The 27,106-nt window shown below is 36.6% G+C and overlaps 1 protein-coding gene across 3 annotated transcripts; it reads left to right on the top strand.

The window, feature by feature from the left end:
- Window positions 1–20: 20 nt before the first annotated feature.
- Window positions 21–27,093, top strand: LOC120313996 (nucleoplasmin-like). 3 transcript variants are annotated; one of them, XM_039356586.1, is made up of 13 exons: window positions 21–1,601; window positions 2,061–2,177; window positions 2,743–4,721; window positions 5,458–5,577; window positions 6,610–7,105; window positions 8,367–8,759; window positions 9,621–9,740; window positions 19,776–19,863; window positions 19,964–20,049; window positions 21,197–21,316; window positions 21,603–21,696; window positions 22,267–22,442; window positions 24,185–27,093. In XM_039356586.1, exons 8-13 carry the CDS (start codon window positions 19,794–19,796, stop codon window positions 24,239–24,241), a joined length of 603 nt encoding a protein of 200 aa, XP_039212520.1. In that variant the 5' UTR covers window positions 21–1,601; window positions 2,061–2,177; window positions 2,743–4,721; window positions 5,458–5,577; window positions 6,610–7,105; window positions 8,367–8,759; window positions 9,621–9,740; window positions 19,776–19,793; the 3' UTR covers window positions 24,242–27,093. The 3 variants fall into 3 exon arrangements, with proteins under 3 accessions (XP_039212520.1, XP_039212519.1, XP_039212518.1); XM_039356585.1 differs by lacking the exons at window positions 21–1,601; window positions 2,061–2,177; window positions 2,743–4,721; ... (2 more) ...; window positions 8,367–8,759; window positions 9,621–9,740 and adding an exon at window positions 14,081–14,117; XM_039356584.1 differs by lacking the exons at window positions 21–1,601; window positions 2,061–2,177; window positions 2,743–4,721; ... (2 more) ...; window positions 8,367–8,759; window positions 9,621–9,740 and having other exon boundaries at window positions 17,990–19,863.
- The last annotated feature ends 13 nt before the right edge of the window (window positions 27,094–27,106 follow it).

The following is a 27,106-nucleotide window of genomic DNA, read 5'->3' as shown; positions in this document are numbered from 1 at the left end:
ACCCCGGAAGGATGGAAGGCTGAGTCAACCTTGAGCCGGTGAGTTTTGAACTGCTGACCTGCTGAATGCAGTCAGCTAAAGTGGCCTGCAGTACTGCACTCTTAACTGCTGTGCCACCTCGGCTCACCTTGTGAGGTTGGACAGGGAAAGAGTTACTGGCCAACCTAACTCAATTAAGTTTCTAATGGTTGAGAATAATTTGAATTTGCGGATCTGTGCCCCTTATATGCCTCCTTCATAGACTGGCCTTGGCTCTAGATACATCTATGCACTCCAATTACGCAATGGTTGGAAATGTATCAATAGGTCCTATTTCAATATGTTGGATGGGCAATGTATGTAATTATTTTTGTACATCAACAAAATGAAAAGAATCAGCTATTCCAGACGTGTCATCGTGAGCTACTATAAACAAACGTTGTATTTAGTTGTACAGTAAAAAGGTAAAAAAAAGCCAGTCACGTCCGACTCTAGGGCATGGTGCCCATCTCCATTTCTTGGCCAGTGTTGCCCAAAGATGTAGCCAACATGGCTGTACATCAAAGGCACACAATGCTGGAATCCTTCCCACCAAAGCGATACCTATTTATCTACTTGCATTTGCATGCTTTCTAATTGTTAGGTGGTCAGGAGTTGGCCAAGTAACACCTCATTGGGCAAAGCTCAGGTCTCAATCCTGGCTTGTCAGCTCTCCAGCTGTATAAAAATCTACCCCATGCAGAGTATCTGTTCCAATTTGAACTGTGACTTTCAGAAAATTGATCTTCTGAATTGTTTCAGATTGATCTGATCTAGATTTCTGAATTTCTATGGTCCCAAGAAAATACCTGCCTTGCCTACGCAGTGAACTACTTCCAAATTTGAGTTAATCATTGCTCATTCAACTATCGTAAGCAACAAACCAGTGTGTTTGTTTTAAAACATTTCTTCCTGGTCTTTATGACACTCCAAAGGTAACTGCCTCTGCTGTGATCTAGCACATAATGTGAGATGCTTCTAAAGTGCCTATATTGCTGAAGGAAGAGATACTTAATTTCAAAATATTTGAATTCTGGCTGTTAATAGTACCTGAAATAATCTGCAATTCATTGAAGGATCAGCTAACCTATAAGAAGTTTGGATAATATATTGCCCCATGGTGCCGTAGATACTTTCTGGTATGATATTATGATTATTATTATTCTATTGCTTTGCATGTGCATTGAGAGCTTCTGCACCAGAGACAAATTCCTTGTGTGTCTAATCCTACTTGGCCAAATAAAGCCTGTTCTGTTCTGCTTTGTTCTACTCTCTTCTGTTCTACTCTGCTCCGCTCCACTCCACTCCACTCTGTTCTACTGTGGTTAATAGCACTCTGGTCAGTTTACAATGTAAGCATTATTTGTGTATTTTACCAACCTCAGAAGAATGAAAGGCTGAGTCAACCTTAAACCCTGTTGATACATATTATCTCAGTATCTGCATGAAAAAAAGCCAATAAAATATGCCTAATTTGTACATTTTTCACTTATTCAGATGTGTGAATGACCTTTTCAGAATGAAATTTCCGCTGACTCAGATTTTGATCCTTGTCTTCTTAGTATTGCTGTCCTTTCCAACAGGTATGCTTATAAAGAATAAAGATAGATAGATAGATAGATAGATAGATAGATAGATAGATAGATAGATAGATAGATAGATAGATAGGCAGGCAGGCAGGCAGGCAGGCAGGCAGACAGGCAGACAGGCAGACACAGATAATCGACAAACTATGCAAGAAATTAGTTTCCTTCTTATGCACTTGTATTCATAGTAGATGGCAGCATTTCAAGATGCTCTTGAAATGGCTAAGCAGGATTGTAGTTGATTAATACTTGAATAGAAACCATAAGAAAACCTAGAACTATAGATTAGACTAGGAAGTTGAAAACTTCTATATTGGCACAAAAGAACCACAGCATCATGAACTTGTCCATTAAATCATCAAGAGTTGCTCTCAACCCTAAAAAACCTTATTTTACTTATTGGAATTTTTTTTTTTTTTTTTTTGCCTCATTCCTTCTTCTTTTTGCATTATGCAGCTGAAGGGCTGATATGTCATCAGTGTTACTCAGTTAAAAGGGACAATAAATGTCGCAGACCATCCACCTGCAAAGTGTCTACAAAACAGTTTTGCTTCATTCAAAGAAACTCAAAAGGTGAGAAGCAATGGTGGAACAAGTTAAATTAACGGACACTGGATAGATTTTGAAATCCATGCAGAAAGAATGGAGGGAGTTACTCCTTAGGAACTGCCAAGTAAACAACCTATCTCAGTGATGGCGAACCTTTTAGAGACCGAGTGCCCAAACTGCAACCCAAAACCCACTTATGTATCATCGGGTGTCGGGTGGGTGTGGCCCATTGGGTGGGCGTGGCTGTGGTGGTAATAGCAGAATGGGTGGGACTAAAAAATTCAATCAATTCCAACTTTGCAAGATCTTTTTTTTTTCCTGCAAGAAGTTGAAATTGACTGATTGAACCTCTTTTTTTGCACACGGCGGCGGAGGCCTAAAGCGAAAAGGCTTTATAAAACCCAGCTGAAGGCCTAGGACTGGGGCGACGGCACGCGTGCCTACAGAGAGGGCTCTGAGTGCCGCCTCTGGCACCCGTGCCATAGGTTCGCCACCACTGACCTATCTTGTAGGAATAAAATATGAGAATATAACAATTACAATAAATATATAGACAATCCTAATCCCTCACCTTTCTTTTCATTTACAGGAGGACACATTCAGAGAATAAGTCAAGGCTGTACCTCTTACTGCCTAGATACTATTCAGTTCAGCAATGCTTATATAAGATATACCTTTTGCTGCAAGACAGATTACTGTAACAAATATAATGTTTGGCAGTTTCTTTAACTTCAGTCTTGGCAGCCATTCTGCTGCTGACAACTGATATGCATCTTCCAAACATTGACACAAATATATATACAAATATGGGTGGTGGATGGAGACTTCCTATTTCTTTATATGGGTTGAAGAACCCACTGGGATGCGGCTTTACAGTATAACATTCCAGTAAGCTTTTCTGCTTTAGGGTTTTGTACAAAGGTCTACAGGTAGTTCTTGTTTAGTGACCACAACTGGGACTGGCTATTTGGTTGTTAAGTAAAGTAGTTGTTAAGTGAACCTTAACTGTGCTTTCCATCTGATTTCAGTTTCTCTCTGTTTTACACACCCACCAAGGTCATAGAAAAGAGGATGTATTTATTTATTTCAATTTCTCTAGCCATCCCCATGTCAGTCAATGACTCTGGGCGGCTTACAATTCAAAAAATATGTTACAATTAAAAGGCTAAAAACAATTTAAAACAATTAAAAAACAATAAAATTATCCAAAATTGGTATACACAGCAGCAGAGATACTTGATTGGTTAGAAATAAAGCCAGGAAACAGGGTTGTTGACACATTCAACACTTTAGCCTCAGGGTGGATTAGTTGCCAAGTTACTTCTTCATCACTAACTGTGAATAGTTGTTAAATGAGGCAGTCACTAAATGAGGATTACCTGTATTCACCAGATCTAGAATTAAGGGAATGAGGGGAAAGGGGGAGGGAGATGTAATTTTCAGACAAAGTTATACAATAACCTTGGCAAAATGTTAAAACTTTGCTGCTTTTGTTAATATCTCTCCTTTTGGGAGGTAGATGAAGAATTTTGACAGCCAAAGTGTCTTATCTACCCAACAGCTACACAGAACTATCACCAAATCATTCCATGTTACATCAGGACTGATATTTTCCTCCCTGTAAAAACTCTGAGGTAAAAAGTCAAAGATGGTTTGGACCAGCAATGGCAGATTCTCCTCTATGGCATTTGTGGACAAGAAGAAGACATTTTCAGGACAGGCTGTATGTTGCTTTTACTTCTCTTGAAGATCACCAAAACGATACAGATGTTTGTTGCACCTTAAAAATCAATTATATTTTGAAGGTATAAGCCAGGGGTCTTCAAACTTGTGGACTTCAATTTCCAGAATTCCTCAGCCAGCCATGAGTCATAAAAGAGTCATAAAAGAGCCAAGGTTGCCTACCCCTGACCTAAGTTAATGACTGTTGGGTTATATTTGTTATTAAATTTTGCCTCCCATTTTGCCACAAGGTGACTCTCATTATTTCCCAATAAAACTGGTTTGGTAAAAATACCAAATCTTTTGAGTCTCTGTGTTGATGTTATTATATCTCCCTAGACCTCCGGATTTAGAGTCAGCACTTCCTACTGACGGGTACCACAGTGTGTGCCTATCACAACGTACCCAAAGTGGGAGAATAAAAGAAGAAAACAGGCAAACTTTGGTCCTTCTAGTTCTAATCATTCAAATCATTATGACCTTTCTGAGATCTTTGTTTGCTGTATTAGGATTTTATTGGAGATTGACTCCGGAAGTTGCTAAATGGGAAAATCAGGTGAGGTAGCCATGCATCTGCCCTTGACTTGCAGAATGTATGATAATTTGCCATTACCTGCACCAACTACAAATCAGTCACCAGGTAAGTTGAAGATCCCCCAAATCACTGTGGCTCCCCCCAAATCATTGCAGCTTCTTTTGCCATCCCATTACATTGTAGTCTGACGTTATTACTACTATTATTTTCAGTTCACTGAAGTCACTGCTGTCTTGAATGCAAGCAAAACCAAAGGATGATGAATAGACAAGTGAATTATGCATTCTGCATGCTTTTCATCATATCCACTGGTAAGTCTTTAAACTTCAACCCTTGCAGAAAAGGCGGAGAAAATATTTCAGATCTTGAAATATAATCAAAGCATTTTATAAATCAGTATAGGTGGTCCTCAGTGTATGACTTACGACTTACGAGCCCAAAATTTCTGTTGTCAAGTGAGACATAAGTGAATTTTGCTCTATTTTACCACATTTCCAGCCTCCGTTGTTAAGTGAATCACTGCAGTTGATAAGTTAATAACCTGGTTATTAAGTGAATCTGGCTTCCTATTGACTTTGCTCGTCAGAAGGTCACAAAAGGGGATCACATGACCCCGGGACACTGCAACCGTCATAAATATGAGTCAGTTGGCAGGGCATCTGAATTTCGATGACACGATCATGGGGATGCTGCAACGGTCGTAAGTGTGAGAAACAGTCATAAGTCACTTGTTTCAGAGTAATTATAACTTTAAATGATCACTAAACAAACTGTTGTAAGTCGAGGATTACTTGTACAGTAGAGTTCAAGAATGGAATTGGCTTGGAGACAACCTTCTGGTGGTCTTATATATTTATAAAATGTATATAAAATGTATGTCTTCATGAGAGGTAGATGCAAGTGAGCATTCTGGACAGTGTAGGTTTTATCCTCCTGTTTTAGTTGTATTAATAACTAACAATGCTTTACACGTCCTGTGATTTCATGGCTTTAATGTTCTTCCACACCCATTTCCTATGCATTTTCCCCCCTAATTTCTTTTTGCAGCAAATGCCTTCTGGTGTTTCGAATGTTCCAGGTCAACATATTTTAAGAAATGTACTGGGCAATATGAATTCTGTTGGGCTGGTGAAGGTACTGGGTGTTACATCTACAACATCTATTATGGTAAGAGGGCTGGAATAGAATTTTGGCTTTAATTGCTCAACAAGCAATTCAAGTTAGGCTTGTCTTCATCTTTTCATTTAATATTGAGGGGGGCAGATTTCCACTTTCTTAGGATAGCTTTTGTGTTTGAAGCCCATTGATCTCAAGATACATTCTTATCCTTCTTGCAGAGCTCTGAATATTGCTGATATTCAGCCTTGGCAGCACAATTTCAAATGAACTTTCATTCATATGAAATTCAACATATCACAAATTATGGAGAACTCTAGTGATTGATTGATTGATTGATTGATTGTATGCCATCAAGTTGCCATTGACCTTGAGCAAGCACATATACTTTTCTTCATAATGATCTCTTTCTAACTTGGTCTTTCAGGTTTTCCAGTGGTGTGCTCATTGCAGCTGTAACTGTGTATGTCTACCTTGCTGTTAGTTGTCCTCTTCTCTTTCCTTCCATTTCTAGCAGGATTGGAATCTTCTTTAGAGAGCTCGGTGTTCCCAGGTGTCTGGAGTAGCATTCATCCTTGTATTTGTACCTCAAGAGAAAACTCTGGGTTGATTTGATCAAACATCCATTTGTTTTCTTGGCTGTCCAGGATATTCTCAGGCGTCTTCTCCAAAGCAAAGTTCAAAAGTGTCAATACTCTTTCTATTCTGCTTCTTCAAATTCTAGTGAAGAGAATATCAAATAAGTAATCCATGGTCAATTATCTTAATGTAAGAGCTGAAATCTGTGGGGAGTTGATATTTGATTGAATTATCTAAGAAGCAGAAATCATTATGTCTATCATTGGGTCAACAAACCAATTTCTGCTGTTAGCCTAAAGTCGGAAGAAGACCACCTTTATTGCCTTCTTAGGCAATAAAATGAAATGGAGTGGGCCAGAATATTACATAGATGTATACAATTATCATATTATCATATGCAATTATAATGTTATTCAAAGCATGGAAGAACATTTAAGGTATGGAAGCCAGTGCTAACGAAGCCAAGATCAACAGTTTTTTTATGTTCTTTTTACCTTTTTCCAGGAAATGGCTTGCTCGCTTCTGAAGCTGGCTGCATCAAAAACTGTGCCACTCAACAATATCCGAAACCTAGTGCTGGGTCTGAAAGGATTTGTTGTTACACGGATTATTGCAACATTTAGTTTTATGGCTGGAATCTTGAGGGAAAAAAGGACTGAGTAGCCTTGAACAACAGAAGCTGTAGTTTTAAGATATTCTGAACACTAAAAACTGTCAATGGTACTTTGAATAATAAATAATTCCTTCTTCTCTCATTTGTGTTTTGCTAGTAGTAATGAAGTACTGTATGTCTAGTCCAATAAAAAAAGGACTAGGGGTAACATGACATCCGTCTTCCAATATTTGAGGGGCTATTGCAGAGAAGAAGGAGCCAACTTATTTTCTAAAGGACAAGATGTAAAGGTGGAAGCTAAACAAGGAGAGATCCCACCTAGAACAAAGGAGACATTTCCTGACAGTGAGAAGAATAAACTAGTGGGACTCTTTGCTTTCAGAAGTTGTGGGTATTCCATTTGTCCTCAGACGTTTCCTTGATTTAGTAAAGTACAGCAAATTTGCTTGCTATTGTCAGCCCAACAAATTGTGACATTATGGTCTATAAATCATGCATCATGAGAGAGAGCCATGTATGAATCCAGCTACTATGGCTTATTCAATACATTGTGATTAAATGTCCTATGTGAATTTGGGTTCCTTTTGTGAGTAGGAAGTACATCTTTAACAAGGCAGATACGCCACAGACATTATTACACATTGATATGACTCAGTATAGCAATAGCATTTAGACTTATATACCGCTTCTGAGTGCTTTACAGCCCTCTCTAAGTGATTTACAGAGTCAGCCTATTGCCCCCAACAATCTGAGTCCTCATTTTGCCAACCTCCAAAGGATGGAAGGATGGGTCAACCTTGAGCCGGTCAAGATTGAACTGCTGGCAGACAGCAGAGTTAGCCTGCAACACTGCATTCTAGCCACTGTGCCACCATGGCTCTTGTATTGTGATAGAGTGTGTTCCAATTGTAGAGAATTTAGTAGATGGTGGTTACCCTATTGTGTATCAGAACTACTTAAAAAGGTAAAGGTAAATGAGTCCCTGAGGATTTTACTCTGTAGTCATTGTTGACTATAGGGGGCAGTGCTCATATCTGCTTCAAGGCCATTGAGCCAGCCCTGTTCAAAGACATTTCCGCGGTCCTGTGGCCAGCATGAGTCGCAGAGTGCTGTTATATGACGTGGCACCTATTTATCTGCTCACTTTTACATGCTTTTGAACTGCAAAGTTGTTAGGAACTGGGGTGAGGATGGGAACTCACCCCATCACGTGCCTTTCAGGTCTCAAACCTGGCCTGCCAGTTTTCCAGCCAACAGGCCCAGTGTCTTAACCAATGAGCTGCTATAATTTTTCAAAAAGATTGCTAGATAAGTAGTTTTGATGGGCAAACCACAACCCCTCACATTCTTTCTCCCACCAGTTGATGCTATCAAAAGCCTAATAAATTCTTCTGTAGGAGGTTTGTTTGATCTGCTTGGCTGAGATCACACCATATGCCCAGTGGTGGGATTCAAATATGTGAACAACCGGTTCTCTGTGTGGATGCTGATTCCGGAAGTCCATTCTGGGCCTGTACAACAAAAAATTAGCTGCCGGTTCTGCCAAAGTGGTGCGAACCAGCTGAATCCCACCATTGCATATGCCTGTCCCTATGTTCCAGGAATGGGAGAATGTTATCCTTTACACTTAATCCTTGTTTCAAATCAGGTCATTAGGCACTTTCTGGAATCTTCTTGTGCAGTATTAGAACTTGACTAGAGATTCAGAAGGAAAAGAACTGAATACTGTAGAAAGGTAAGATGATACAGGAATAATATGCAATATGTCAATCATTTTCCTTTCACGACGTGCATGGTATTGTTAGTGAGGCTGTCAAAGATCAATCCTTCATCAAGTTTTGAGTTGATTGTCTCAGGAAGTATTGTCAGAAAGGTTAGCTAAACTTTTCTTGTGATCTTGTTTCTTCTCTCATTCACCTCACAAAATTACAGAGTTCTTTAAATGACCCATCTAGGACACCTTGTGTTTTGAAAGAGCAACCACTGATGATGAATACATTTCTAATCTATGGGCCATGGATGGTCTTTCATCTATACTCAGGTATGTCTTTGAAGAAAAACAGGAAAAATTGAAATACAATTTTTAGTCTCAAAACCATCTCTTACTATGTTGTTTGTCAATCGTCCCACTCAGAACTGTCTGAGTTAGTACTCTGATTCATCTTAGATGTTAGGTAGGATTTGACTATCTAACGAAAGTCTAACACTGGAGTAACAAAAGCAACGTTTTGCTTTAATTACTCCAATAATGACTTCTTGATGATAGCATAAAGTTCAATGGAACTTTTCAGGTCAAGCAGATTTATTTTGGTAATATAAAGCATTAGGATTTATTTCTCTTGAGTCAGGTGATACAGTAGGAGATGTCTCAAAGGTGCTTTTAGCAAATGGCAATGGATTTTCTTGGTTTTTTATTTGAAATTGTTTCACTTCTCATCCAAGAAGCTTCTTCAGTTCTTCAGAGCTGAGGAAGAATCATGGGGCCAAACATGACCTGGATGATTGAGAATCTCCATAGATAGCAGGTGATGTGCTTTTCTCCTCGACTATATAAAAAGTTTAGGCTGCAGATTATGATGAGGGAAAGATTTCGTATTTTAAATTTTTTGGATAAGACAAAGAACCCCGTCCACACACAGAAAAATAAGATGTTAAATAAAATTATGCTCAGATGCTTCTTCTGAGATCATGTAAGAACTTTACTGCAGGTTACACACTTCCCAAATTCAGTGCCTTAGTTTGCTAGACTATAACTCCCAGCACCTACCAACCAGATTCACATCACATATCCAAACACATAAAGTATCCACTCTCGGTCTCAAACTTCGTGAAGCTTCATCTGTAATGGTAGAATAATTTTCACGATCTTCTCCATTTTTGTACCTTTACGTTTCTTCTGCAGCAAATGCTATTTGGTGTTTCCACTGTCTCAGGCCACTTTCAAAGGGGATTTGCTCTCCGGAAAATGAATTATGCTGGGCAGGAGAAGAAGCAGGTTGCTACACACTGAAACTCTACCTTTGTAAGTGTGCATGGGGAGAGGTCATTTCAATAAATGCAGGGAGACCACAGATTAAATCTGTGAGATAGCGCTTTCTTTCTCTTCACTCAAAGTCAAGGTTTTCTGCAGCTTTTTACTGAGAAATTTATTTTGGGGCAAGGCAGTATGATACAGGAGACCGGATTATTGGTATGAAGATCTTATTATTCAGAGAGATGATGGTGATTTCAGCTTCCCGAATTAGCATGAAATTAGCGCGATTTATTATTTATCGTTAAAGGTATTTCTTCATTAAATTTATATGCTACCGATCTCACTATCCAAAGTGACTCTGGGTCAAGACAAAAAATAATAAATAATCTTTTAAAAGATTAGAAACCTTCCATGCACATTTACACAAATTCAATCTAAATATACAGATTGGATAAAATTATACATGGAACAGAAATAAAATTAATTAGCAATTTATAGAAATACCTATTGAGATATAAAATGGAAGACGAGGTTGTCAAAGACACAATGATTAGATGGGCAAAAATTTTGGGATATAATATAGAATTGTAGAAATGGGAAAAAATATGGGAAATAAACATAAAATTGACTATGTCAGCAGCATTCAAGGAAAACCAGTTGAAGGTGTTTTACAGATGGTATCTTCCACCAGCAAAGCTTGCCAAGATGTTCCAGAACAATTCACCAACATGTTGGAAATATAAAAAAGTACATGGAACATATTATCATTTATGGTGGACATACCCAGTTGCGAAAAAATACTGGACTACAATAAGAAGATGGATCGAAGAAATAATAAACCAACCCGTAGACTGGAAACCAGAGATCTTTTTGCTGGGTATTTTAAACAGAAAATATAGTAAAGAAATATGGTACTTAATTTTACATATAACAACAGCAGCAAGAATAGCATATGCACAGTTCTGAAAAAATGAGAATATACCATCAGAGGAAGAAATGATAAGAAAAATTCTGGACTGTGCTGAGATGGACAAATTAACAAAAGAGATAAAAGAAAAGGAAGACACAGAGTACTATCTAATATGGAACAAGTGGTATGACTGGTTGGAGACTAGAAATAATAGAGGAGAATAAATGTGGAAAGGTCAAAAGTGGAAAATGTGTGTATAATAATGTATAGTAATAATAATATGTATGAAGGAAGAAAAATGCAAATAAGAAACAACGGGGCAATAAGGACAAATATCCTAAAGAAAAATAAGGGGGGGAAATGTAAATAATAGAAGATTACCGTTACGAAAAAATAATAGAAGATTACCGTTACGAAATCGCTGTTAAAAAAAGGGGGATACTGTGTGTATATGTGTGTTTTGTTTTGTTGGTTTAAAAAAAGAAAAGAAAAAAAAGAAACGTTCCATGCACTTTTTATTGAAAGAAGAAAAGACTGCATTGATGATACATGAATTTGGGGATCAAAAAGAAAGGGGAAGAATAAGGGGATAATTCCTCAACAGAAAGAAGAGTGAAAGTTATAATCCTATCTTTTCTTTTTACTTCATTTTCTTATTTTCTATACTCTTTGTTTTCTTATTCTTTTATTCTTTCTTTACACTTCTAGTCTACTGGAAAATACTAAAAAAAATCTATTTTTTTAAGAAAGGAAAGAAACATGGAACCAGAGATTTGCTGTTTATGCCAAACATAATATGGGTCACGTTGATTTCAGACTTAGGGGTAACAAAAAAAGATTCCCAGATAATATCATAGAAAGGGATCAGGTACTTCAAATTATGACTCGTAAACTACTTTTTTCTTCTTCTCTTTCCAGCAAAAACTGTGATCAGTTCTGAAGCTGGGTGCATGCAAGAATGTCGCAGTTACAGAACCTACAGTCGTAAGATTTGGCATGAGATTATTTGCTGCTTCACAGATTATTGCAATCCATAAATCAGAATGTGAAAGGAAACAGGCTTAGAGCGAAAGAAAGCCCAGCATCGAGATAGTTGCATGACAATGTGTTTCTTGTGGTCTTCTGCTCTTGCAGTTTGCAAAAGTTTGGCTTGCAAAAAAGCTGGATGACCACCAGATGGGAGCAACGAAAACTTCAACGTTTTCTTATCTTCTGCTGATCCTTTTACAAGAACCCTCTATCTCTTTCTTGGATTACAGAAATATGATTTCAAGATAAACATAGGTCAGCCCTGGGGACCTCCGGTGGTTAAAGCGGTGGAGATGGCGGCTACTTTGTAGCCGTCCTCCTGAGAAGGTGTCAGATCCGCGGAGCACAGCGTTTACCAGCTGGCCCGCGGCTCGCAATCCCCTTCCCGGGCGAAGGGAAGGGGTAGAGATCGCATGAATAGAGGTAGAACCTCTTAACTCTCCCTGGATTTTTATTTTTAGGGGGGTAGAAAGAGGGTTCCCTCGGAGTTCATTGCCTTCTCCGCCTCTCAGCTGTCTTTGTTTCTTCGGAAACAAAGCGAGACGCCGCTACCATCTCCGTACTTAAAGAAACCGTGAGTAATCTTAAACCGGACAGAACTGTTTAAAGGATTTTATTTATAGTTTAGCTTTATTTTATTTTTTTTTAGTTTATTTAGTTTATTTAGTATCTGCTGATTTTTTTTTATTTTTTTGAGCTTTCTCTTTTTTTTTCGGGCGGAAAAGTGAGAGTGAAAGTAAAATGGCGTTTTGAAAGTTTTTTCCTTTAAAAGACGGATCGGCTGAATTGTTGTTTAATACTGCTTTTTTTTTACTTTTTTTACTTTTTTATTCTTGGGGACTTTTAGATTGATCTTATTTTATTCTATTTTATCTTATTTTTAATTTTTTTTTTGGATTACTTATTTTTATCGGTATTTTTAAGAAGAAAGGAAGATAAATTAAAATGGCTTCAAAACGACAACCAGCTACTGCAGCTTCTAAAGTAACTTCTTCTCCTGCTACTTCTACTGTGCAACAACAACTTAAAATAATACCCTCAGTGCAGCAACCTAAATCCACTCCACCTTCACCTCCCCCATCTGGCACATCAGCACAAGACATTAAAGAAATAATGGTAAGTGCTGTCTCACAGTTTAGGGAGGAAATGAAACAACTTTTGGACCAGAATAAATCTGAAACTAAGGAGGAAATGAAGAAAGAGATGAAGGAGCTTTTAGAACAGAATAATGCTATTTTGAGGGATGATATACTTCTAGCTCTATCTGGAATGGCCTCAGTGGTTGTGAAGCTGGACTCCAGAGTAGAGGAAATTGAAGAAACAGTTGAACTTTTGGATTATAAATTTCAAGATATGGAGAAAAAAGTGGAGACTTCACAAGATGATATTCTTATGTTCCAGTATAGACAGATGGAATATGCTTTGAGAATAAGGGGTCTGAAAGAAGATAAAACTCAAGATTTGATGGAAATGGTGATTAATGACTTGGCTGTTATTTTGAATATTGATAAAGAAGAGTTACGTGGGGATGTGGAAAGAATTTATAGAGTTAATTCTTGGATTGCAAAACAGAGGAATTTGCCTAGAGATGTGGTGATATATTTTGCTAAGAAGTCTTTGCGAAATCAGATTCTACAAACTTTTTATAATAAAAGATTTCAGATTGCTGCCCAAGATATTATTATTTTAAAGGAAATTCCACCTAAAATTTTAAGAAGCAGAAAAGATTTTGCTTTTTTAGTAAATGAACTTAAAGCAAGACAAATGCCATTTAGATGGGAGATTCCGATGGGCATTGTTTTGAGCCATGCGGGGACACGTTATAGACTTAATACAGTTGCTAAAGCTAAGGAATTTTATAAAACGGTCCTGGGAGCAGGCTCTCCTTTGCCCATGATGCATAAAGTCTTGAGTGACAAAGAGATGGAACAGAAATCTGAAGGTACAGGGATGATGACTGCTGGACAGGTGGTATGGATGTCTCAACCAGAGGTTAAAGAACAGAGAATGACCCGTGCAGCACATAAACGTAAAGAAAAAGAACAACAGAAAAAAGAAAAAGAAAAAGAAATTGAAGAATCTACTCAGCAAATTGCTTCAGTGCCGGTGGGAGGAGCAAGACCCAAAAGCTCTGCTACATATTCATCAGCAGCAGAATTTGAGCGGATCTTCTCCAGGCTGAAGGCCAAGGGAGATGGCAAAGCTCCTGTCCTGGAATGTTAATGGATTAAACATTCCTCAAAAGAGAAAAAAAATTTACCACTATTTGAAACAACATAACAATGATATTATTTGCTTGCAAGAAACTCATATTACAGCTAAAGATCAAAAATATTTAAATAATCCTCGCTTGGGATCTCATTTTGTATCTCCCGCCCCTGGGAAGAAAGGGGGTGTGGTAATCTATGTTAAACAGAATTTATCTGCTACCTTGTTAGAATCAGATCCTTACGGAAGATATGTTATGCTTGAACTTGGTTTATATGGTAAGAAAATTCTTATTGTGGGGTTGTATGCACCAAACCAGCAACAGGAGCAATTTTATAGGTTACTACATCAGAAAATAACTTTGTTGGACTATAGATCTGTGATTTTAATGGGAGACTGGAATGGTGTCTTAGATATACAAATGGACAAAAAAGGCTCTTCTACCTTTTTTAAACAGGCTAAATTACCTAAAGCCTTTTTTGATATGAAAGAAGATTGGGAATTGAGAGACTATTGGCGTGAACGTAATCAAGAAGAAAAGGATTTTACGTTTTTCTCAGATAGACACCAATCTTTCTCAAGAATTGATTTCTTTTTGATCACAACAGATTTATACAACAGGGTGAAGAATGTAAAAATTTTTCCTAGGACATTGTCCGATCATAGTCCAGTTTGGATGGAACTGTTTGTAGAGAAGGAAGATAGGAGATCCTGGAGGGTGAATGAGAATTTATTTAAACAAGAAAAAAATGTTCATAAATTAAAGGAATGTTTAAAGGAATATTTTACTTTAAATATGAACAAGGGAACATCAATGTCAATGGTCTGGGATGCAAGTAAAGCTTTTATGCGTGGTATTTTGATAAAAATGAATAATTTGCATAGACAGAAACAGACTCAGAAACGGAAAGACTTGGAAGAGGAGATTAAATTAAAAGAGAAACTTTTAATTTCAAATCCCTTAGATGAAAAGGTTAAAGGAGCTTTAAAATTGTTAAAAACACAATTTAACATGCTGATGGCTGATCAAGCTGCAACTAATTTGCTATTTATGAAACAAAATACATTTTGTAATGCTAATAAACCAGGGAGATGGTTGGCTTATCAGTTAAGAAAAAAACAGAAACAGAGGAATATAGATAAAATAAATTATAATGGTAAATTGGTTTATCAGAAAGAATTGATTAAGAAATCTTTTTTAGAATACTATCAAAAATTATATAAGGGTACTAATATTCAAATTACAGATATAAATAATTATTTAGGCAAAGTTAACTTTCCTAAATTAACAGAAGATCAGGAAAAAAAGATTAACGGTTTAATTACTAAGGAAGAAATTGTTACAGCTATTAAACAATTGAAATTGGGCAAAGCGCCGGGTACGGATGGGTTGACATCTATTTATTATAAAGCTTTAGTAGAAGAGATGATTCAACCGTTGTGTGAACTGTTTAATAATTTATTACAGGGGTTAGAGATCCCTCCATCCTGGCGTAATGCATTTATATCATTGATTCCAAAAGATAGTCAAGATTTTACTTTGCCTAAAAATTATAGGCCTATATCTCTTTTAAATGTGGATTATAAAATTTTTGCAAAAATTTTAGCTAACAGGCTTATGGGGATCTTGCAGCAGTTTATACATAGGGATCAATCGGGTTTTATAACTGGAAGGTATATGAAGAATAACGTTAGACAAATTATTAATTTATTAGAGTATTTAGAAAAGAATAACCAAGTCTCTGCAGGCCTGATATTTTTGGATGCTGAAAAAGCCTTTGACCAAGTGAATTGGCAGTTTATGCTGTGTTTAATCAAGGAGATGAATTTTGGACAAAATATATTACAAGTATTATCCAATATATATCAAAAACAGACTGCTCAAATTATTGTAAATGGGGGTTTGTCAGAGGCTTTTGTAATAGAAAAAGGAACAAGACAGGGATGCCCGTTGTCTCCGTTATTGTTTGTTTTAACACTGGAAATTTTGTTGATTAAAATTCGGGAGTCTCAAGAAATAAAAGGAATAGAAATTAATAAAAAAGAATATAAATTAAGAGCCTTTGCAGATGACTTGGTTGTTACTTTGTCTCAACCTGTTTCTTCGGTGGTGAAATTATTACAATTGATTCAACAATATGGACGTGTTTCTGGCTTTAAAATTAATAATAATAAGACCAAAATATTAGCTAAAAACATGACTAATGGTGATAAACAGGCTCTAGTTAACTTAACAGACTTTGAAATTGTTGATAAGGTAAAATATTTGGGGGTTACATTATCTGCTTCTAATGTAAAATTGTATAAAAATAATTATGAAAAGCTGTGGATGGAGGTACAGAAGGATTTAAAAAACTGGAATAATTTACAGTTATCCCTTATGGGCAGAATTGCAGTTATTAAAATGAATGTCCTGCCAAAGTTTATTTTTTTGTTCCAAATGTTACCTATCTTAAAGAACGAACGTAATTTAGATGAATGGCAAAAAGGTATTAATAAATTTGTTTGGGCAGGGAAAAAACCAAGGGTGAAACTTAAAATAATGCAAGATTTTCGTGAGAGAGGTGGACTCAAGGTACCAAATATGAAATTGTATTATGATGCTGTAGTATTGACATTGATTAGCGACTGGGTGAATTTAACAAATACAGAAATACTTCATTTGGAAGGCTGGGACCTATTTTTTGGATGGCATGCCTATTTAATATTTAATAAAAAAGTGGATTGGGTTTTTAAGTCTCATATTATAAGAAACTCTTTGCTAAGAGTGTGGAGAAAGTATTATAAAAGTGACTTCAAAATACCATTATGGGCTATACCTCGGCATGCCATAGAAGGTATAAGGAAAGGGGTAAATATGGACAAGGTCTCTTACGTACAGTTACTAAGATGGGATGGCCAAGACTGGCAGTTAAAATCTTTGGAAGAATTAACACATGAAAACTTAACTTATTCATGGTTCCAATATAGACAAATAGTGGATAGATGGAAGATGGATTGTAAAATGGGCTGGCTTAGAGAAGATGAAATTTTTTTAAAACAAGTAAGAGATCAAAGGCCAACCCATATTAAGAGAGTTTATGGGGTTTTAGTGGAATTAGATTCAGAACTTGAACTAGTTAAAGATTGTATGATTAAATGGGCACAGAATATTGGTGAAACGATTTCAATGGATACTTGGGAACTTATTTGGATAAGAAATGTTAAATTCACACAAGCGCAAAATTTAAGAGAGAATTTTTATAAGATGTTTTATAGATGGCACCTTGACCCAAAGAAAATGTCCATTATGTACCCTAATCTACAGCCGAAATGCTGGAGATGTGGATATTTGGATGCTACCTATTACCATATTTGGTGGACGTGTAAGCATATAAAAGCTTTTTGGATTAAGATATGGTGGAATATTCAAAGAATTTTTAAAAGGAGGGTAAAATTTACTCCGCAATTATTTTTACTAGGTATTGTTATTGACTGTGATGCTAAGGAGGTTATATTGATGTTAAATTTGATTACAGCCGCTAGGTTGTTAATAGGACAATATTGGAAGAAGGAATCTTTGCCTACTTTACAAGAATGGTTTCATAAAGTTTCGTATTTGGCAGAAATGGCAAAGATTTCGGCTTTCTTAAAGGAGCAATCTCAAGAAAAATTTTTTGCGGTATGGGAAAAATGGATAAATTTTATACAACATAATTTGGATATGGAAAAATATTATTTAGCCTTTTTATAATTTGTAATGATTGTTTTTTCTTTCTTTCTTTCTTCTTTTTCTTTTTTATATATATACATTTTTTATGTATTATTATTTTATATATATATATATTTTTATATATATATGCTTTATTCTTCGTCTACTTTCTTCTTTCTTCTTTCTCTCTCTCTCTTCTCTTTTTATTTTTTTTTTCTTTTTTAGTATATATTATTCATTTTAAAGTTTATGTTATGTATATTATTATTATATATATTATTACTGTGATTTTTATTATTATTATTAATTATTTTATAAATTGCAAATGTTATTTTTAAAATATTTGTTAAATAATCCTATATTCAGTTCTGGGAAGTCGGGGGGGGGGTGGGGTGGTTGGGGAGGGGGGGGTGGATTTTTATTTGTAAAACTTTTGAAAAATTTCAATTAAAAAAAAAAAAAAAAAGATAAACATAGGTCCATGAATCTATTCTTATGAAACATGGACACTAACCCGAAAGATGGACACTAACCTCACAATCAATACAAAAGCTATGAGTGACGCAAAAAAACATGGAAAAATAAATGCTTGGCATTACAAGACAAGATAGAAAGACACATGGATTCAAGAACAAACAAAGGATAAAAAAGTCAAACAGTTGTACTCATACATCATTTTAAAATCACTATACTTTTAATCATGGCTTGTTGATTAGCTGGCTGTGCTCACACATTACACTGAGACATAAAATACAATTTACAAGCAGAATGACTGTGTTCCCATAAGCTGATTCGGAGCCAAAGAAATGTTATGGTTTAAAATAAGATGGGAATCCAAATAACTGTAAAAATAAAAAAGCTTCCTTTGCTTGTATCTTTCTCTGCAGTTCTGTAACCATCAGTTCTGTAACCATAAACCATCAATACAGATTGTGTCTATCTGGAACATATTCTTAAAGTAATAAGCTAGGTTTGCACAACAAACCAGCATCCTAGTGCATAGATGTTCCACTTCTGCTAGCTTGAAAGCCACACCGAGCTTTCTCTGCACAATGAAGTTACATTCTAAATTTGATGGGGAGAAGATCCCCAAAGGCTATGTGCACCTTGTGAACCCCAAACTTAGGTGTAGATTCTTTTGTTGTTTTGTTGCCAATTGTAATTAATTCAATAAATCATGGCTAAATTTGTCCTCCCTTCCTTTACAGAATGTGTTTCAGGCACAGTATGTCGGGCTATCTACCAAAGTTACTGGAACCTACAGATTAAGGTGGTAGCTGTTGTAGAACACCAGCTTGAAGAAAGTTGGCTTATAGCCCTCCCTAATATGAGAGATTGTAATAGGAGTGGGTTGGTTTTCTTTAAGAAATTTTATTCTAGGTGCAAGGCTTAATTGATTGGCCTAAGGAGAGATTAAGCACGTGCTTTGCTTTTATAAAGGACGTCTGTTCAAAGCAGGGTTTGGTGGTTCATTCTGAGACTTGGGTGAGTTACTTGCATGAAAATCTTGCATGTTCTGCTGATCAGAACTAAAAAATGGAGAAAAACATACACTCTTTTGTCTGAGCTTAGTTTCAACAAATTGGCCATCTAATTTGTGGTGTTTTTTCCTTGTTTATTCAGCTGAAACATGGTCTCTAAAAGACCATCTAGTTGGACTTGGGGGTTCCTATTTAAAAATTAAAGTGGGGAAGAAAAAGAGACAGAGAGAAACTTTAGGGAGAAGTTAACTTGGATACCAGGTTAAGTTGTAACAGGTTAACTGAGTAAAGGTTAACTTGCATACCATTGCAGGAGCTTGTGTCAGGGATTTAAGACTTTGACTCAGAGCTTTGTAATGTGGATATTTGAAATTTGATAGTATTTATTTTTCAAATATTCCTCTGAGATAATCTCTTTTAAAATGTATTAAGTGAGAGCACATTCTTTCTCAAGAAATGGATTTTATAATGTTACTTGTTTGTAGGTGAAATGGTTTTATCTTATTCCTGAATCCTGGCAACAATTGCAGTTGCATTCTTATGTATTTTGATTATTTGCAGGGAAGTAAGACGAGCCTAAGACATTTAGCCACTGAAAGTAAATAATCACTGCTTTTGCTCGACTCAAGTTGCCATTAAATTCCCAAAGAAGCAAGACGTGGTGCCATTTCTCACAGATACGATGCTTTTGTAATACATTTTGAATGGTCCATCTGATTAACTCTCCAGAATTTACAGAGTCTCTTGTTTTTGTCTTTTTAAAGAGGATCTTTCTTGAAGCAATGGCCTTGGAAACCAGCTCTGCTACCAATGAGAGTTTTTGCTCAGAAAAGCCTGTTTGTGTAATCTGGGGTAAGAAATGTTTTCTCCAGATTTGATCAAATCTAAGCCATCCACCAGAGAGAGTGAGTTGGCCAAACAACTTTCTAACATCCCCTTTTTTTCTATTCAGGATGTCAGCTCAACAGGGAAAACCCAGTCTATACATTTGAAACTCCGGAAGAATGGTCCTGTGAGCAGCAGTTAGCTCTAAGAACAGTAAGTGAATGGCTGGTCCTTTTTTTTAAGGAGGCAGAATCCAAGGGATGGAGGTGGGGTCAAAATGTTCCTTCAGCGGTCCCTCTGCTTCACATCTGTTTTGTTCTTAACTGCCTGCTAATCAGTGGTTTTCCTTTCCTCTGTTGATATCAAAATAGGGTTGAACGCAAAGCACTGAAATAATGTTGGGGCTTATATTTTAACAGCTTAGTTTCGAAGCATCCCATTTTTTTAAAAAAAAAAATCTCACCAATTTGGGGCATTTTGAATATTGAGTTATTGTTTGCCCCTCCAAAAGACTCTGGGTGAGGGGTTTGTGAATCCTCAGAGAAAAATAACAGATACGAAACACAATCGGGTTTCCAACTCTTGAATAGGGCTTTTCTTTAGATCCAGGGTTTCTGGTAGATTTTATGGAATACTTGTGGGATGCATGAAGACACAGGTTGAGGAAAATGGATAGTGCCATAGAAATACTATAAGCAGTAAATAAACAATTTTTTTCTTAATCGTAACCAGTTCTCTCATTCAAATGGTTAGGAATATTTCTGCCTTATGTACAAAATTCAGAGGTCTGGGACTGTATAAAAAGTCTTGCTAAGAGGTTATATTGTGCAGTAAAGATACAGTGAAATGGTATGCTTAATCTTTTTTTTTTTTGCTGGTTAATGACCACAATAAAGTTATTTATAAAGCCATGTGGCACAGAAGTTAGAATGCAGTATTGCAGGCTGACTCTGTCCACAGCCAGGAGTTCGATTCTGACTGGCTCAAGGTTGACTCAGCCTTCCATCCTTCTGAGGCTGGTAAAATGAGGACCCAGATTGTTGGGGACAATATGCTTAGAAAGGGTTGTAAATCATTATGAGGGAGTATATAAATCTAAGTGCTATTGTTATTTGAATTTACATAAACAAACATTGGTTTATCCATTAGAGTGACACAGGTTTATGCAATGTATTAAGTCAAAACTTCAATCAACTCACCCTCAGGAGCTATATGTTTAGGATTTATGAGGGCTAAACTGAATGCATTTCTTGGTCAGAGAATGTCTGTTGGTGAGAAACTGGCTCCAGAACTCTACGTTCAGAAATGAGGGACCTTTAGATATTTTTAGCCTTGGTGACTCTGCCTTTCTTCCAAGTAGATCTGCCTTGGGGAAAACGCCAAGGATGAATTCAATGTTGTAGAGATCTTGCCGCCAAAGAGTAGCACTAATTCTACTCCAGTGCGCATTGCAACCTTGAAACTTTCTGTACTTCCGATGGTGAGTGATATCATAATAATTATTTTTTAGGATGTCTCATTTGGTAATTCCAAACACCTTCTAGCTAGCTTTTCGTCTAAAGTTTTCTAGCGTCTACAGTTGTACTCTTTAAAACATTTATCTTGTGCAGTTCAGCTATAGAACATCTTGACCTCCTCCAACAGATGCAACAGTAGACTTTGCTAGCCACTGTTCAGTCTGTCAAGTTAGTATTAATGTTTTTTGTATTTTTGCTTAATTGAAGTGTTGAATAGCTTCTCAGGCTATGAATTTTTATGTTCTCTAGGCTACTCTAGCAGGGCTTGATTTGACTCCTCCCATCACATTTAGGCTAAAATCAGGATCTGGACCCATATACCTTGCTGGACAACATGTAACAGGTAAAAATCCAAAGTCCTTGAGACAATCTGAAGTTGATCTTGGGCTCTCTTAATTGGGTCTTCAGATCTGCTCAAATGTGTTGTGAAAGATATCTTTACATATATATATAATTTCTGAAAACATGTTTTCTGCTGGTTAATGATTGCAATAAAGTTATTTGAATTTTGAAAAATGGAGGTGATGTGGCTGGATAAAATATCTCTCCGAGAATAGAAACAGGTTGATTGAAATAATGATATTGCCCTTTGCAAAAAGGGATTTATTGTGGATTGTGAACTGATTCTGACAGTAATTGAGGGGTTCACATATGTGGTAGAAACAACAAGTTCTAAAAGTTTGAAGGTCTGGATATCAACTTCCCAACTTTATTTGCTTTATTAGGAATGACAAGTTCTCAGAACTGAATTCTGCACATGGAATTGAAGATGTGATGCAAAAAAAAAAAAAAATGCAGACTGAATATAGCTAATGTTCCATTTCATATGTCCTTTAAGGAAAATTGCCTGTGGCTGCAGTCAAGGTAGCTTTCCATAAAACTAGCAACATTTATAGCTCCATGTGTCTTGTAGTTGGCTTGCAATGGAATGGAGATGATCAGGAGAGAGAATCGTCTTCTTCATCACAGCAAAGTGCTGAGACGGAAAGCTCTTCCACGGAAGACTCACCTGTAAAACCTGTGAGACCCAGCAAGCGTGGGTCTTCCACCAAGAAGGAACAAGAGGTGCCTGTTCAGGAACCCATTTCGGTAAAGAAACAATTAGATTTTAATGCACAAGTAGGCAGCTTATAGGTCAAGTCAGCTGTTTTCCATGTATAAGAGGCCTTCATCCCACAGTGGATAGAGAATGGCTAAAATGATGATGATGATGATGATGATGAATACACACATACACACACAAACACATATCCACCACCATCATCATTTTAGCCATTGTCTATCCACTGCAGGATGAAGGCCTTTTCCAACCTATACAGTCCTAAGCTTTCTTTTGTCAATTGGACCCACAATACTTGCTGATGTCATTGGTCCATCTTGTTTTAGATTTCTTTTGTGGATGCTTTTTATCAAGTGGGATCCATTCTATAACTGCCTCGGTCCACCTGCCATCAGTTCTTCTTGCTATATAGCCAACCCATTTCCATTTCATTTTTTTTACTCTCTTGATGTGTACTTTAGTTTGTTCTCTAATCCACATGCGGATCTTTCTATCTTGTCTTGTGATGCCAAGCATGTATTTTTCCATGCACCATTCCTAGCTTTTGTATTGATTGTGAGGTTAGTGTCCATGTTTCACTGGCATATGTTAGAGCAGGTAGCACACACTGATCGAAAACTTTTCTCTTCAAGCATAGGGGGAGGTTTTCTTGAAAATTATGCTTAGCTTGCAGAATACCTGCCAACCACATTCAATTTCCTTTATTGTTTCACCTTCCATTAAGATCCATTGACATACAGAAATAATCTTTGACTTACAACAATCGAAGTTATAATGGCATTGAAAAAAGTGACTTATGACCATTTTCCACACTTATGTCTGTTGCAGCATCCCCATGGTCATGTGATCAAAATTTGGATGCTTGGCAACTGGCTCATATTTGTGATGTTTGTAGTGCCCTAGGATCACACCATCCTCTGTTGCGACCGTCTGACAAGCAAAGTCAATTGGGAAGCCACTTAGCAAGTGTGTTACTGATTTAACAACTACAGTGATTCACTTAACAACTGAGGCAACATGGTTGTAAAATGGGGCAACATTCACTTTACAACTGTCTCAACCACAGAAAATTTGGGCTCAATTGTGGTTGTAAGTTGAGGACTACTTGTGTACAGTAGAGGAGGACCCGAGATTGAGAAAGACACATACCACCCATAAGGGTGAGAAGGGATGTGTGTGTGTGTGTGTGTGTGTGTGTGTGTGTGTGTGTGTGTGTGTATAAGAAGAGTATGCCTCAATAAATAGAAAAATAATTATACTGGCAAATGAACTTATATTTACTTACCTGAAAGGATAAACAGAAGGACCATAGGTAAACAAGAAAGCATTAGGAGCAAGAGAGACTTCTGATTTCCTGTTGGCTTCCCCAGTGACTTTGCTTGTGGGAAGCTGTCAAGAAGCATCAGATATCATGACCACATGATTGCAGGGATGCTGCAATGGGCACAACTTTGTGAATAACACTGATCTGAACATTGTGAAAATCTCAATTCCGCAGAGTAAAGGCTCCCAGATGTTTTTAAATGCATTCTTTAAGTTAACAGATTTTGATTGAAAAAATTGTGGCGGTATAATGCACTCAAGTACCCAAAATGAAATTATGTGACTCTCTGTGTGTATGTGTGTTCTAACTGGATTGTAAGTAGCTTTAGTAGAGTCTGTTGTAACTTAAAATGGTTGCTGAGTGATCAGTTGTAAGTTGAGGACTCCTGTTTTAAATATCCATCTCTGTGCCCCGTTTAACTCTGAATGCCTTGGCTTTTTCCTACAGAGAAAAAAAGCAAACAGAGGAAGGAAGCCTACTACCAAGGGAGAACTGCGGCTTTAAATTCTTATAGAAGGTGAAATAGATATGGCTTCCTTGAAACCATTTGATAGAGATAGAGACCCTTTTCAGAACCAAAGAGATTCTCCAAAGAACGGGTTTCTTCCAGTATTTTGTTTTCACAAGTCATTCACTTATTGGATATGGGCACTTCATCCCTAAAGCAAAAACAGATACCATGATACCTTGCTTTCAGACCTTTGCATTTCTGTAATTTAGAAGTTTTCTAACACAAAATGAATGGCTCTAAAAACAGTAGATGCAGTGTGTGTATGATTTAGCAATGCTCAAGCTCCATTTTCAACATCAATAAGCCATTAGAAAATAAAATATGTATCTTCCTCTACTTTTGCTTCTTCCATTCAATCTAAATTTGGCCAGTCAGATAAGTTGGCAAGAACTGAACGACAAAATGGAAACAATGCAATGGAGAAGAAAGAATGATACAAACCAGTAGAGGTTTGGAAGAAGCACACAGATCGATGCATGTGAAAAGGGATGGAGATATGTCATTATGTTCTTGTAAGAGAATTAAACATTCACATCAATATGGTTTGTGGCCTTTTTTTGAGGGGGGAGGAGCTCTGTGAAAGATTAATGTAAACATTTTTATGTGTTTGAGTGGAAAAAGTTAGACTTTCAGCCACAGCAGGAATTAGGATGATAACATAGGAGTATGTTCTAGGGATCCTATGAACATGATTCGCCATATATGAGTGAGATGAGTTTCTTCCACACCAGGTAGACTGTAAAGGAATATTCCACCTCTTCCTGTTCATCTTCTCCATCCTGATTAGGAGTCTGTCTTTGGTGAAGGGGAACACAGCATAAATAATAAAAAGTGAAACCTTCATAGCATATTTTAAATGATAAAATCAGTCCCAGAATGTCTGCAAACATAAATGTCCTTCTTGGAAAAGGAGTTTTTTAAGGTTTACCTTGGAGAAACCCAGGTGTCTTGACTTTGGTGGAATATGTAAAAAAGATCATAAGAACTCTGGTCAAAATGATTATGGATATGTATCAAAATAGGTTGCAAGGATGCTTCCAGGTAATGCAATTCCTATGTGGCTTCTTGAAAAGGCAATTGTGGTATTTAATGCCAACACTTAGGAGAGAAGTAAAAATAATACCAAAATACAGGCTGTCCCAAGATAGATATGACCCACAGGAACAAAAACACTACTTATTATTAAATGCTTCTAATATCAGCCTATGATTGAGAACCACAGTTGAACAATTAAAATGGATTCTTGTTAGTCTTTATTCTGCATTTATAATTCTAATAAAATTATATTTCAAAGAATATAATCCTGCAAGAATAAATGGATGTTTAAATTTTAAAATGGAACAGCAACCACATTTTGAAGAAAGATACCAATGAAGGAGAATATTTGTAGCTCAAGGTTGAAATGGCAGTCCATGAAATGGCAGTCTTTGAGTTTGGTTGTTTTCTTGCAGATATTTCCTTATTCAAACTAAGTAACATCATCTGCACTGATGCACTTAGTTGGGTAATGAAATGTCTGCAAGAAAACAGTCAAGCTCAGAGAGAACCAAGGACCCCTCAGAAGACAGAGAATTTTTCTTAAATATGCTACTTTTTACCTCAGATCGTTCAAATGATGTTAATCGAGCAATTTCAAGGCATATGTTTGGCCCAAGATAGTCATCAATTGTTTTGAAAATGGTTCAAGGGTAATCATAAGATAGAATTTTACCAATATGAATACAACATCTTTGAGCGAGTCTAATTTCAATGTATTTTCCAGTTGATTAAGAAAGTTTTCATAATGTCTTAATCAAGCATTCAGGTGTAGCATACAAGGAGGCACAGAACATACTGCACCAGGGCATTGCTGATTCTCGGTCATAAGATTTTTATTGTAATTTCGGAGTATTTATAACACCATCTTCAATGTCCAAAAAACTTACATCCATCTGTGACTTTGCTCAGAAAGTATGTCTGTGTGAGTTGTAATACTGACTTCAATAACAGTTCAGGATCATCTTTATCAATATCTATCAAAGTTCCACCAATTCTTCAACCTTATTCAGAGCAACAAGTGCTGGAAGGAAAGAAAACATGAGCAAGGTTTTGTGGTTCTCTATTGCCATCCTTCTCTGCTGTTCCTTGAGTGAGTAGCCAAACAATATTGATGCAAAGAGTATATTTTGGGGGTCCTTTACTCATTTCCTTCATTTTGGTCATTTAGTTGAACCGTAGACCAAGTGTCCCATTGTTTGTCAGGGAAAATATAATTTCTAAAGAATGGTTTATGTCCCATATTTTTAATTGTCTGACAGTTGTAATGTGACTTAACTGGTGGGAGGTTTCCACTCAATTCTATAGATTAAAAATGAGTAGAAAAAGTGGTGGAGATCAACACTTTAATTTATGATGAATAAAATCAGAAACGAAAGAACAAAAAAGCTTCAGAAATAAAGTTGTGAGTCTAGAGTAATCAAGCCCTGTTGGAATCACCACATATTTTTTTTTTTTGGTGGAGACATGCCCATCATGGCAAAATACACAGTTCAATATTATAGTTCCATAAAGTAAATCTGCTCATGGGGAGCGATTGTGTTTTTAAGTACACTGGGGTAATCCGATATTTGCTACCCAGTTTAAATATCAGGGAAATGAATATTCTTTAATTCTGTAGCTATAGAAATTAATTTTATTGATACATCCTAAATTTTGCTGCTTCTCTTTTCAACAGCTGAAGGTCTTACCTGTTATAAATGCAACAGATTTAAGGTGGGAGTTGGCTGTAGGAGTGCACCTCAAACAACTTGTATTGCTGAACCAGGTCAAAAGTGTAAAATTATAAACACTTTTTTAGGTATGTATGCTTCTACTTAAAA

Source organism: Crotalus tigris, unplaced genomic scaffold, assembly GCF_016545835.1.
Source record: "Crotalus tigris isolate CLP2741 ecotype Arizona unplaced genomic scaffold, ASM1654583v1 scf7180000018825.4774228, whole genome shotgun sequence".
NCBI lineage: Eukaryota > Metazoa > Chordata > Lepidosauria > Squamata > Viperidae > Crotalus > Crotalus tigris.
The sequence above is the reverse complement of the archived record's forward strand: the minus strand, read 5'-3'. Positions and strand labels throughout refer to the sequence as shown.

Coding starts and splice junctions, on each gene's coding strand:
- LOC120313996 (XM_039356584.1), top strand. CDS start 19,716: ATGGTCCATCTGATTAACTCTCCAGAATTTACAGAGTCTCTTGTTTTT. Junction 20,050..21,196: donor AGCAGTTAGCTCTAAGAACA/GTAAGTGAATGG, acceptor TCTTCCAAGTAG/ATCTGCCTTGGGGAAAACGC. Junction 22,443..24,184: donor CTGTTCAGGAACCCATTTCG/GTAAAGAAACAA, acceptor TTTTTCCTACAG/AGAAAAAAAGCAAACAGAGG.